This window comes from Pinus tabuliformis, chromosome 3_2, assembly GCF_031772625.1.
Source record: "Pinus tabuliformis cultivar Carrire ecotype Pingquan chromosome 3_2, CPIR1, whole genome shotgun sequence".
Lineage (NCBI taxonomy): Eukaryota > Viridiplantae > Streptophyta > Pinopsida > Pinales > Pinaceae > Pinus > Pinus tabuliformis.
Window position 1 is genome coordinate 469,832,453 of NC_142302.1, and position 12,461 is coordinate 469,844,913.

General features: G+C 37.7%; 1 protein-coding gene across 1 annotated transcript in view; it reads right to left on the reverse strand.

Annotated features, from left to right (window-relative positions):
* MAPR4 (membrane-associated progesterone binding protein 4) overlaps positions 1 to 12,461 on the reverse strand; it is a 270,659-nt gene that overhangs the window by 174,261 nt on the left and 83,937 nt on the right. Inside the window, exon 5 of the mRNA XM_089416574.1 lies at positions 5,709 to 5,752. Coding sequence (XP_089272700.1) covers positions 5,709 to 5,752 — 44 coding nt within the window. The remainder of the gene's footprint in view (positions 1 to 5,708; positions 5,753 to 12,461) is intronic.

The window sequence follows — 12,461 nt, forward strand, 5'->3', positions numbered from 1 at the left end:
TCTCCTCCAGGTACCACGTTTCATCAATTTTCAGACTGGATACACTGAAGCACAACATCATAATCTGAAAGGCCACGTTTCATCCAATTTTCATACTGGACCCATAAATATCATTGAAGCACATAATCAATCAATCTTCTGAATCACCCAATCACCAGATCAATAAATATACAAGGATAATATGTGTGTTAGCAACCAGATCTAGTTCATCAGATCTCATAGAGATAAGTCATTATGAATCTGATCCATTATAGATTTCATCCATCAATACATAATCAATCAATCACTTCTCAGATCAGATCAAACAGTAACAGTGATCAGACACCAACACTGAACCCAGAACTCTGCAGAATAGACAAAAGCAGTTAAAACAAATTTCAAGCAGGGTCCGCAACTTCACTGATAGACATTTGCGGGTATCCGCACTTCCACTTCATTTATCCTGCGGATCTCCGCACCTGCACCCACTGTTCATCTGCGTACCTCCGCACCTGCACTTGCGGCTCACCTGCGTACCTTCCGCACCTGAAACTTCAACTTGCTTGCGCACCTTCTCTGTGTCTGGCTTGCATACCTCCGCACCTGCACCATGTCGCACCTGCGGACCTGTGGGTATAGGTGATTTTTCAGACTTCAAGCATACCCCAGACTATCAGATCTACAGATCTGATCATGCGCCAAGAAGATCTCGACCCATCAGTAGATCCGCCTTATAAAGCTCAGGTTCCTTCTTTATTCAGATCTAGATCTGCACCATAACCCAATCACCATATTCCAGATCTAGCACTTTATCAGATATTCAATTAATCAGAAGATGCCTTGCCAAATGATCTCCTTCCTCTTTTATAGCCTTAGGCCTTTCACAATACCACGGACCAAAAACCATAACAATTCAATACCATGGACCCAATACTTGGGATCAACACTTTTGGATGCAATACCACGGACCAAAACCATAAGATCAAAAACTGTCGGACTAATACCATGTGCCAACCATGAAAGCGCGTGAACTTTTCTCTTCATGAAAGGAACTTTTCTCTGCATGAAAGTGCGTGAACTTTTCTCTACATGAAAGAAACTTTTCTCTGCATGAAAGTGTGTGAACTTTTCTCTACATGAAATAAACTTTTCTCTGCATGAAAGTGTGTGAACTTTTCACCATATGAAAGAAACTTGTCTCTGCATGAAAGTGCGTGAACTTTTCACCATATGAAAGAAACTTTTCTCTGCATGAAAGTGCGTGAACTTGAAAATAACTTTGCTGCTTTCAATTTATCATTTGTGTGATTTCCCATCAAAGACAACACTTGTCTCATAATGCCAACAATCTCCCCCTTTGGACTTGATGGCAAAGCTAACCTGAGAACTGTCATCTGATTCCTTTGAGTTGTCCGGCATCCCATGCACTCTGTCACATCTGATATCTCTTCCGTAGATTCATCTAGATATATATAAGTGAGTTGATCTTCTATGAGTTGGTTGCCATCAAGTACAACACATGCATCATAATGTCAACAAAAGCTGCATAAAACTGGCTGAGAATCCAGTGTTCCATGAAAGAACGAACCACATAGACTTGAAGTTTCATTATGTAAGAGATATGGTCCAAAGGAAAACAGTCAAGCTACAGTACATAGCAACACGAGCAAGTTGCAGATATCCTAACCAAGCCCTTGCCAGTAAAACAGTTTGCGCACCTAAGAGGCAAGCTTGGAGTTGCGGAGAATGCCTCCCTCGTTGAGAGGGAGTGTTGAAAATAGCAGCATTGGAAGTCATTCTCCAATGAGAGGCCTTAAATGGCCACCCTGAGGCTAGCCAAGGAAGATTTGGAGAATCAATAAATCCTATGAGTCACTGCAAAAGTCAAGGCGAAGGCAGAAGCCTTGTGAACTTTGACAAGAGCCAGGATGAAGGAGCTACTAGTGGATGGCTAGTGAGCCATGTGCAAAATCCAAGGCAATGTCTTGTGAGCTCTTTGAGCAACAGTCAAGACTAAGTCTAGCAAGAGTCAGGACGAATGAAAAAGTCCTGTGAGCTAGTACCGGCATGTGTGATGGACTCCTTGGCTTGTTGTGATGTGACTACCTAGAACTTAGCCCCTCCTAGGCTTACTCCAACAAGTATCCAAGTTGTAGTACTAAATGATCACATGGAAAAGACCTTCTTCTTATTGTTATCTTGAACGTAAGTACTTAAATGTAATTGCAGGGGAATGGACCATGTTGGTTGAGAGAGTCATAAAATGTCTATAGATCTTGCAGATCTAAGTGAACAGCAAGCAGATCTTGCAAATCTGAGTGCAGATCTAAGTGAACAGCAAGCAGATCTAGCAAATTTGAGTGTCTAGAAAACTGAAAATCTCAGTTTTGAGGTGTCCTTGTAAGTTTTTGATGATTTACAATAAGCTGATTTGAAGAACAGAATTTCATGTGTACTTGAAAAGTTAGTTTTTGTTTTCAGCTATATATGTGATTGCTACATGCTCAGAATTTTAATTTTGTTATTGAAGCAATTCAAGATCTAGGTTATTTGATAAAGAAACATAAGACAACAGTCATCTTGTGTTGAGAAAATTTTAACAAGAACACCATCTGATGCTGCAAAAACTAACAATATGGTGTGTCAAGGAGCAAAACACAAAAATTATCAGGGATAGCATCACATTAAACAATATCAATGAAAGGCTCGATAGCAAAAATGCTGCAACACTTATTATCCAGGATAGCAGGTTGACCATAAGTCCTGAACTAACCAAGGTAGTAATGGTGTTGACGAGGTTACATCTGAAGTTGAAGAGACTTCATAAACATTACAGAAGTAAGATTATTTTGACCAGCATCATTTGGGACAAAAATCCAAACAAAACCTCTTTAAAATGTATGTAGACCTTCAAAGAAAATGCCTTGAAAGTACTTAAAAAGATTCTTATGTAAGGGGCACCTTGAAACTGAAAGTAAGCGCGCCTCCCCCACCCCACAACCTTAAATTAAAGAGAATTGACTATAAGTATATTTTGGTTTAATAATTTTCACTTCTGAACTTGGTAAAAGTAAAATTTCCTCACCTAAACTAGCAGAAATCAATTTCAATGATGTATTTGTAGCATGGAGTAGTGTTAAGAAAGAGTTTGATTTGTTGATTCAAACATGATGAATAGGCAGTAACTATATCCACAGAGCGCAGGCACACACATAGATAGAAATATATGCATGCAGGTGTGTGTGTGTGAAGCATAGGTGCCACTCCCAAGATTGAGGGAAGCCATTCTCAAGGTTATCCCATTTCTGGGAGCAGGGGAACTAGCTGAAAAAGTTTTGATTGACCAAGAATGTCAATCAAGGGCACCACCACCACCCCCTACCCCACCTACCCACCACTCTTTAAAGAACCACTCCCATGATGTTCTTGGCAATCAAAAGCTTTAAGAAGCTCACTTTGTCAATATATATGAAGCACAAGAGCCACTCCCCACATTAGGGGAGGCCTTTCTTAAGGTTACCCCATTTCTGGGAGCAGGGGAACTAGCTAAAAAACTTTTGATCATGGCTGCTTGGGAGCGAGAGTGGAAGTGGGAGGCAGGAGCGGGGAGCGACATTTTCAAAAGTTCCCGGGTCGGGAGCGACTTTGGAGTGAATTTTATATAATATATATGTTTATATATTTTAATGCATATATGTCAACAAAAGCATATAGAATGATGAATTAGTGATAAAAAATATTAAACCATGGATTAAACCATATAACATCATTCATCTAGTAGTTATAATCTTCATCAACCACAGGTCCACAAATTACAAGTTCTCATTTATATATCATGTAAGGGTGCACATAACCAAAATAGCATTGAGTGCAATCCATCTGTGAACCGAAAATACATTATGGCCTCTAGCATCCAAAAAAGCATGCTACAACAAATACCGACATATCAACAAAATCATTGTCTATCTTGGTATCTTTGTGACTAATAACACCCTCTAAGCATTAACATAAGATAGAAAAAACGTAGCATGTCAAGTTAGAATTTTCATTTGAATGATGGGTACATTTTTAGTAGGGTCATGAATCATGATAGAGGAGTTCGACAACCACTATCACTAACATCAAGGTACATAGAGGGCTTGGTGCTCTTAATTAAATACAAGTTCCATACCCTAGTATATTACAAAATCCAATGGAAACAATGCAATCCCCCCAATCCGGAAATCTTGAAAACACTGATAAGTCTATTGGATTTTCAGTGAGATCTAAAATTCTACTCTCCATATGAAATCGAATGAGATCGGAACCACTCTCAAACATCCTAAGTCATTTCATGGTAATGTTAAAAATTTAAGCAAAAGGATGAAAATGAAAGATAAAGGACAATGTCACTTTTACTTTAAGAATTTAACATTACCATGAATTGCATATCAATACTAGGGCTATAGGCTTGAATATTAGGCTACCCCACTCAAAAACTCTTGTTTCTTTGAAAAAAAATTGCATTTGGAACATCTTTGTGAAGAAAGCCAGGGAGCGAATTTTTTTTGCGAGAGCGCGCTCCCGAAATTCGGTCCCGCAAGGAGCGAATTCCGAGAGCGTGCTCCCAGTTTGCTCCCACTCAGAGTGTGCTTCAAGAGCAGATTCGGGGTAGGCGCTCCCTCGCAACCATTCTTTTAATTGCCCAAGAGTGTCAATCAAGACTCATGAGCATTCTAGGAACTCCCACCCGCACGCCCCACCAATATTCCAAGAACCACTCTCATGATGTTCCTGGCAATCAAAAGCTTTGAGAAGCTTACTTGGACAAGGAGTACCTAGACACTCCTCAAGAAGCTAAGAGATTTCCAAAAATCCAATGCCTATGGGGCCGTGGGTTCTTCCACAAGCCAATGTGAATTGCCCAATGATCCAAGTTGGGCCCTTATACAGCTCACCCCAACTTGGCATCCAAAACCATAAAATTACATAACAATATTATGTAGTCATTTTGATTAGGTTAAATGTGTCACTTGTGTTCTATATATCTTTCAAAATTCTTGATTGCGTATCATCATATCATGTAATATTTACTTGTTATATATGTATGTGTGTGTAGGCTTCTGCCAATATAGTCTGCCACTGACAAGTGTGTGTATATATATATATATATATATATATATATATATAGAGAGAGAGAGAGATATGTCAGTGGTGGACTATATTGCCTTGAGCCTTTACCTATAAATACCTATCGCATAATGTGAGTACCATAATGAACATCACAAGAATGTCTTGGAGCTAAAAAAGCTACAAGGAATACACAAAAAGTACTTTTAGAGTCATCAACTCTTTCAATGTAAGCTTTTATATGAATGCCTTATTTAGCAGTTTGGATGTTGGGTTGTTCTTACTGCCTGGCACTAGATGGAACACTTTCTTCAGTTTAGTTTGCAATACAAACATGTCAAAAGTATAAATAAAACTAATACAGCTTAAAACAAAGTTGCAAACCTTTTAATACTACAAGATAATCGTGTTTTCTATTAGATAATGCTACCTTCTTTGAGCCATTTAAATCTCTGGGGTAGGAATGTGATATCATTAAAATTAAGTGGTAGAACACAGCAACTTAATGTGTGCCTTGCATCACCAGACAAGGGGCAACCAAAATGATCCAAGTACAGCCATTCATTTTGAGAACACCTACATGCAATAAGCATTAAAATAAGACCACAGCTGCATTATACCTCTGTGCTGGTTAAGCCTTTCACATTATCCGTTAAACCATCTCCTGCATGAACCAAAGAGATGGCATTATTGCTTAAAACAAATTCATGAAAAGAATTTACAGGTCAATTTTATACCATGAACTTTTTGCTAATGTGTTATTTGATTTTCAAAATTCAATGAAGGTAAATGCAACATTGCTTCCCAGTATATTGTAAGTTGAAACATTTGATCATCTTTCTAAAGGTTGAAAGAACCATGTCAATCCCAATAAAGACTATCAATATTGCATCAATTGCTTATAAATGACTTAAACCAATGTTTAGATTGACGATTTGTTGCCTCATAAACACAAGGGTCAAACACATGCAAAGAGCCACTCCAACATCATAAACAACAAACATGTCATGAGCAGATAAGCTGATAACCTTTCCTTTCTGTGTAGCATTCATGGGGGAATCACACCCTAACCTTCTCTGATACCATTGCAGATTTCTGCCAGCACAATCTTCAGGTAAGAGTTCACTCGTAATTCACCATAGCATCGCAACAACCTAGGGTGGTATATGTCATGTGATAAACTCATACACAACAATATTGCATGTAGCACTTTTAAGGACAACATCAAAATATGCTAAACAAATTCACATTGCATACAACTTTATAGTCTTGCACAAGTCAATTAACATATCTGCATTAAGTTTTGTCACTTAGCAAATTAACAGTCAAAGCATCAATTGCACAAGATTGTTGCACAAAGATATTCTAAAAAAGGTAGCTATTGTGAAATAAAATACTGCAGAATCGCAGATAGTATGGGGATGTACATAGAATACAAAGTACCACAAGGGCTCTCAAGGATGTTGTATGGCTCTATGGCCCACACAAAGAAATTCACTCCAATGGCCCACTCATAAATTGCTTGGCTCACAGGCCAGCATATTACCTATGGCTCTAAAGATGGTTCATGGCACTATAGAGTATAGCCTACTCTATAAATTTCAATCTACAATTTATCTATAATTCACTCGTTAGTTCATTGATCTTGAACATGTCCGCTAGGCATCTTACATTTATAGATTTAGGAATAATAAAATTTGTCCAAGTCTTCACATGCTCTCCACAAAATCTGGTAAGTGCCCAACTAATCAGTACTCAGTGAAAAGTCACCAAATAGTCACGTCTACATCAGCAAATTGTGACATGTCAGCTCCTGTGCCAAAATCTCACAGCACAAGAATTTTCAAAGCTCTGAAATTCATCTACGCTTGAGATAACATTGTTATCCTAGTGCCAATTTTTTAGCTGCACATTTCTGCTTTGTACTTCTTCAAAATTGCATCATGCACCAAATGGTTTTTCATTACATTTTCCAACACCCCCTCATGGAATATTATTCTCCTTCATGCTTAATATCTTTGAGAAGTCTTGAAACATTTCTTTCCTTCGGAGTATGGTAAAGATAATAAGATATCAGCAAACTAATTTGTTGTTTCACAAAACAATAACTAAATCTAACCTGTGTGTTCCCCAGGGACATTTCCCCCTAGGTGGGGGGGCATGTTTTCCGCTGCACGCACCTCATGTTTTCCATGCACCTGGGATAGGGTGACATCTAGGGAAACGTCCCCCTTTTGGGGAGTCATGGGGAGATGCAGCGGGAAACGTTTCCCAGTGTGGGGGACATGTTTCCCCACAAAGGGTGCTTGTGGGCCTCACCCCTTAATTTTGCTTGAAAACAATAATTTATGAGTGGAGAAACTTAATATTCAACCCTAGGGCCCTACTAATGCTATGTAATTAATGGTAATGTTAAATTCTTAAAGTAAAAGTGACATTCTCCTTTATCTTTCATTTTAATCATTTTAATTATACTTTTAACATTACCATTAATTGACTCAGGATGTTTGAGAGTGGTTCTGACCTAATTGTGTTTCATTGGAGAAAGTAGAATTTTAGATCCCACTCAAAATCCGTTAGACTTAACAGTTTTCAGTATTTCAGAATTGGGGGGGTTGCAATGTTTCCATTGGATTCTATCATGCATGAGGGTTTGGAACTGGAATGTAATCAAGAGCACCAAGCCAAGAAACGCCACCTTTGAGGGGGACGCGTCCTCTTCAATTTTGTCTAATAAACCTTGGAATTGAAAAAAATATATATAAAAAAATTATAAACAACAAAAATTAAAACTAAAAAGAAAATACATAACAAATATCAAAACATTGTTGAGAAATCAATGGCAGCTAGACTAGGGTGATTTCTCTATACTTGATAACTACTTGTGATGTCCTTTTAAACTTGATGTACTTGTATTTAGCTTCTTCTTGTCTTGGTTATTATAATGTTTTTATCATCAAACAGCTACCAAACTTATGAAGATCAATAGAACAAGAGGACACAAGATATAGGCTACTAGCTAGGGCCGAAACCTCTCCTAGAGAGGAAAACCCACGAGAATTCTTCTCTTCTTATAGAATCTTCAAATGATGAATTCCAAGACCTATTAGACCCAAGACAAAGACACCTCCAAGATCAAGTTAGTCTCTCCTTTGATGAGCTTGTCCTTCACAAAGTCAACCCAAGTCAAACTGCTTCAACACTTCAGATTTCGGCCTCACTTCAAAATTTCGGCTACTGCTTCAGATCTACATTTTTTCGACCCTCCTGCAATCTCTACAATTTCGCATGTGTGAGTGGTTTAGAGGCTGAAAATGACCTTTTCTCTCCTTTGCTTAGGGTGGTTCTTTCTCCTTGATAACTCGGCTTCCAAATTGATCTTCTTGACACCTAAATTCTGCTCCTTGAGGTGATTGTAATTCGCTCTTGCTGCAACAAAAAAGTGCCTTAATTCCTCTGCACGTGTGAGAGACTTTGACCCAAAATTCAAACTTTCAAACTTTGATTTTCCTTCATTTATTCTCTTTCTTCTTCGCTCCTTTTCTTGTTTTCCTTCTTGAGATCGAACTTCGATGGATGACTTCCTCAAATGAGATCGATTGCACACTTATATATACCCTTTCCTTGGAGCTCAAACTGTCATCATGAGGCCAACTTGTCTTCTTGCAGGCCGACTTGGTCTTGGAGGGACTTTATGACACAAATTTGACTTACATAAATTCTTTTGACTTGATACAAAATGCCCAATAGGGTCTTAGTACATATGACAATGACTCTTTGACTTCTTTGACTCTACGACAAATCCTAGAAGCACACAATGGGTGCTTGACCTAAAAATAATTTGACCTAGAGCATGAAACTCATGCTATAAAAATGATAATAAAAAAATTATTTTCTCTTTTGCATCAAATACATACAATCAAAATTGCATAAGACATTATGAAGACCAAACCTAGTTACATATTTCAACACTCCCTCTTAACTAGAGAGGTCTTCATAATATATAGATGGTACATGGACATTCTCATACTGAAGAATTTTCATAAGAAGAGTAAGATTGGTAAGCCATCTCATAAGCTATCTATTCAACTTCTATCAATGCATCTCGTCATATCATTGTCATATAGCAAGGCCTTGACTAATAGCTCTATCTCTCCACTAGATTAGAGCATAAGGTTGGGGAGACAATGAATTATAGACACCTTCATCATTGTCTCTCAAAGCACATACCCATCTAGATGTTCACAAGGTATGTCCTTTTAGGAGCATTCATGTCTTGGATTTACACATCCTCGAGGAATTTCATGTTCGACTACTCTTACCTAGTGGATGCAGTCTCAAATGCTTACCCAATCCTCCATTCTTTATTCATACTGTGAAGACAAGAATGATGTGTCTATCTCTCCCTCTCAACTAAGGAGGACCTACTCATAGGGACTTTCTTTCAACAACAATTATCTGCTCTTTGGTGGAGATCATCGTACTATCAGCTACTTGTAGGTCTCCTCCTTTCTGCATCGTCATGTCATAAAACTTCAACTTCTTCATCGTGGAGCCATCTTTTTCGTAGGGATTCAGCGATCTTCTACATCACCTCCCTTCAACAAAACATAGCAGTTGAACCAATAGTCATGTCATTATTCTTTTCATCGGGAAGTGACCTTCTTCGTTATCATCTAGCTATCCTAAATACTGCTACCTCTTTCCAAGTCATGTTCCTTCCAAAGTTATCCATCCAATATTATGTGTACTAATTGTAGGTGAAATTCTACAACCCTCTTTTGGTAGCCATGTTTCCAACCCAACCAAATGCTTGAATTCAAAATCAAAAGTGAATTATTAAATCAAAATTACCTCTTAATGATGGCCCTTCATCATAACATTAGCTTTTGCAACATCCACATCCTGCATATCGTACAAATCCATCTCCAAGACATTTACTATCAAGGTTCTCCTTCTTCATTGTACTTATCAGGGTCTTCATACCTTTTCCATGGAGATGTCATAGCTAATCCTTCTAATCGTCATCATATGTTGATTACTCTTCTTATCCAAGTGGCTATAGGTACATCTTTACGAACTCTCCTTCCAACTTCATCATATACTGCTTCCTCGGGATCTCAAAACATAGCTCCTTTTTACATAGGAACAGTTGTTGCCAACCACCTCATATTCTTCATGAGGTCATATAGTGTTGATTCTATCTTATCATCATGTAGAAGAGTTCAAGGCATATTGTATTTATGCCTTCATGTATCATTCATAAGGAAGAGTCCCTTATTCTTCAATCATGCTCATGAGATAGAGCATTCTAACCATTCTATTTGCAATTAAGTGATGACATGACTTTTTCCATCTATCAAAGTTAACAAAATATATGCATACCTTTTCCTTCATGTGATAATCTAGGCTTCCTTCAGCAGCTTCCTTTTTTTGTGCTTGAAGATGAAAATGCTTCAACTAAATTGTCACGCTGCACTTTTCTGTCACCATACCTTCATCCTTCTCACCTGTGGCTTCCACACTAGGTGGAATGTGATGCTTCTTCTAAGTAGAGATGAACCTTTTAACAAAGATTCCAATGGAGGATTTTAATGATCCTTATTCTGCAAAAGCTTCTTCCTAATGATGATGAGGTATAATGATAGTATTTTCTTTCTATCTTGCTAGATGACTTGCTTCAACCATACAAACTGCTACTTTGGCTATCCTCCATGCTTAATATGGTGTCATCTCAATACTGTTTTACTGCGTCTTACAATGACTGTAATGCATCTTACCATGACTTGCTAACTTCTATATACTGAAAATAAACTAAATGTGTGAGAGACCTTCAATAGTAGAGTTCTTTCACTTCTTCCTTCTTTGACTTCTTCTCTTTCGGTTCTTCTACTTCTTTGGTCACATGGGCTTCATTTTTTCTTTCCTTTTCTTGTTGCCCTTCTTGAGTGTAGGACAATTCCTTTTGAAATGTCCCATATTCATTACATTCATAGCACTAAATCTTAGACATGTCAATTTTCTTTTGAAATTTCTTTCGAAGCTCAAATTTTCCAAACTTCCCTTTCTTCCTTGTCATAGTTGCATATGCTTGTGTTTGTTCTTTTGATCCAACGTCATTTTTTGCCTTTAATCTAGATTCTTCAATTTTACATAATGACCACAGATCACTAAATGGAATGGCTTCCTGCTTCCCATAGATGCTTGATACAAAGTTGCCCCATTCATCTTGTAATGCATTGAGTACGAGAGTGATCATTTATGGATCTGACATTGTTTCTCCAAGTTCTTGTAGTTGATCTCTTATTTGAGATACCATCATGAGATATGAGGCTACCCCTTCTTCTCTTGATACTTTCATCGTGTATATTTTGGTTCTTAACAATATTATTTCTCCTGTTGTACTTACAAAGAACAGTTCCACCAATTTGTCATAGATCTCTTTTGATGTCTTCAACTTTGCTACATAGGGGATGAGAGAATACTTGATTGATTCAAAGGGGATTCTTTGAGCCCTTATTTCTTCTTTCATATACTTTGATAGTGCTTGATATTGCTCTTATGGAAGTTTGGAGATTGAGCCCTTGACATATTAAATAACTTCATTTTCTACAAGGTAAATCAATTCTCTTCTTCCATGCAAGGTAGTTCGATGTCCCAACAAGTTTATTGTTCTCCTTGTAGAAAGAAGACATTTGGTTTGGAGATTGAGACATGACATATAAAGTATTTACTTGTCAAATGAAGAGGCCTCCTTGACTAGATGCTTCCTTGATGATGATGTCTTCAACTAGATGTCTTTCTTCATGATTATCTTTGTTCTTCTTATTCAAGATGAGAAGAGATGTCTGAGGTGTCATCCTTTCTTCAATGAGAGGGAGATCACTTTGATTTCTTTGATGAAGTGCTCTTCTTTCGTCCTTTGGTTGATGATTGTCGAATGTGGAGGCTTCCAAGAATACTTCAAGTGTGTAGAGTCCTTCTTTCTTGGAGGTAGGTTCCTTGAGGTCTTCTTCTTCTTTCAAGAGTTCTTCCTTCAAAATGATAGAGTCTTTATATCTCCTTGATGCTTTGGGTTCTCCTTGATAATTTGATTTCCTTGATGCTCTTCCTATGCTCAACCCTTATGTATCCTTCTTCAATTGAATGATCTTCAAGCTGCCTCTTCTTGCGACCTTAGCTCTGATACCATGTTGAGAAATCAATGGCCACTAGATTAGGTTGATTTCTCTATACTTAATAATTGCTTGTGTTGTTGTGTTACTTAAACTTGATGTACTAGTATTTAGCTTCTTGTGTTGATTATTGTAATGTTCTTATCATCAAACAGCTACCAAACTTATGAAGATCAATAGAACAAGAGGACACAATAT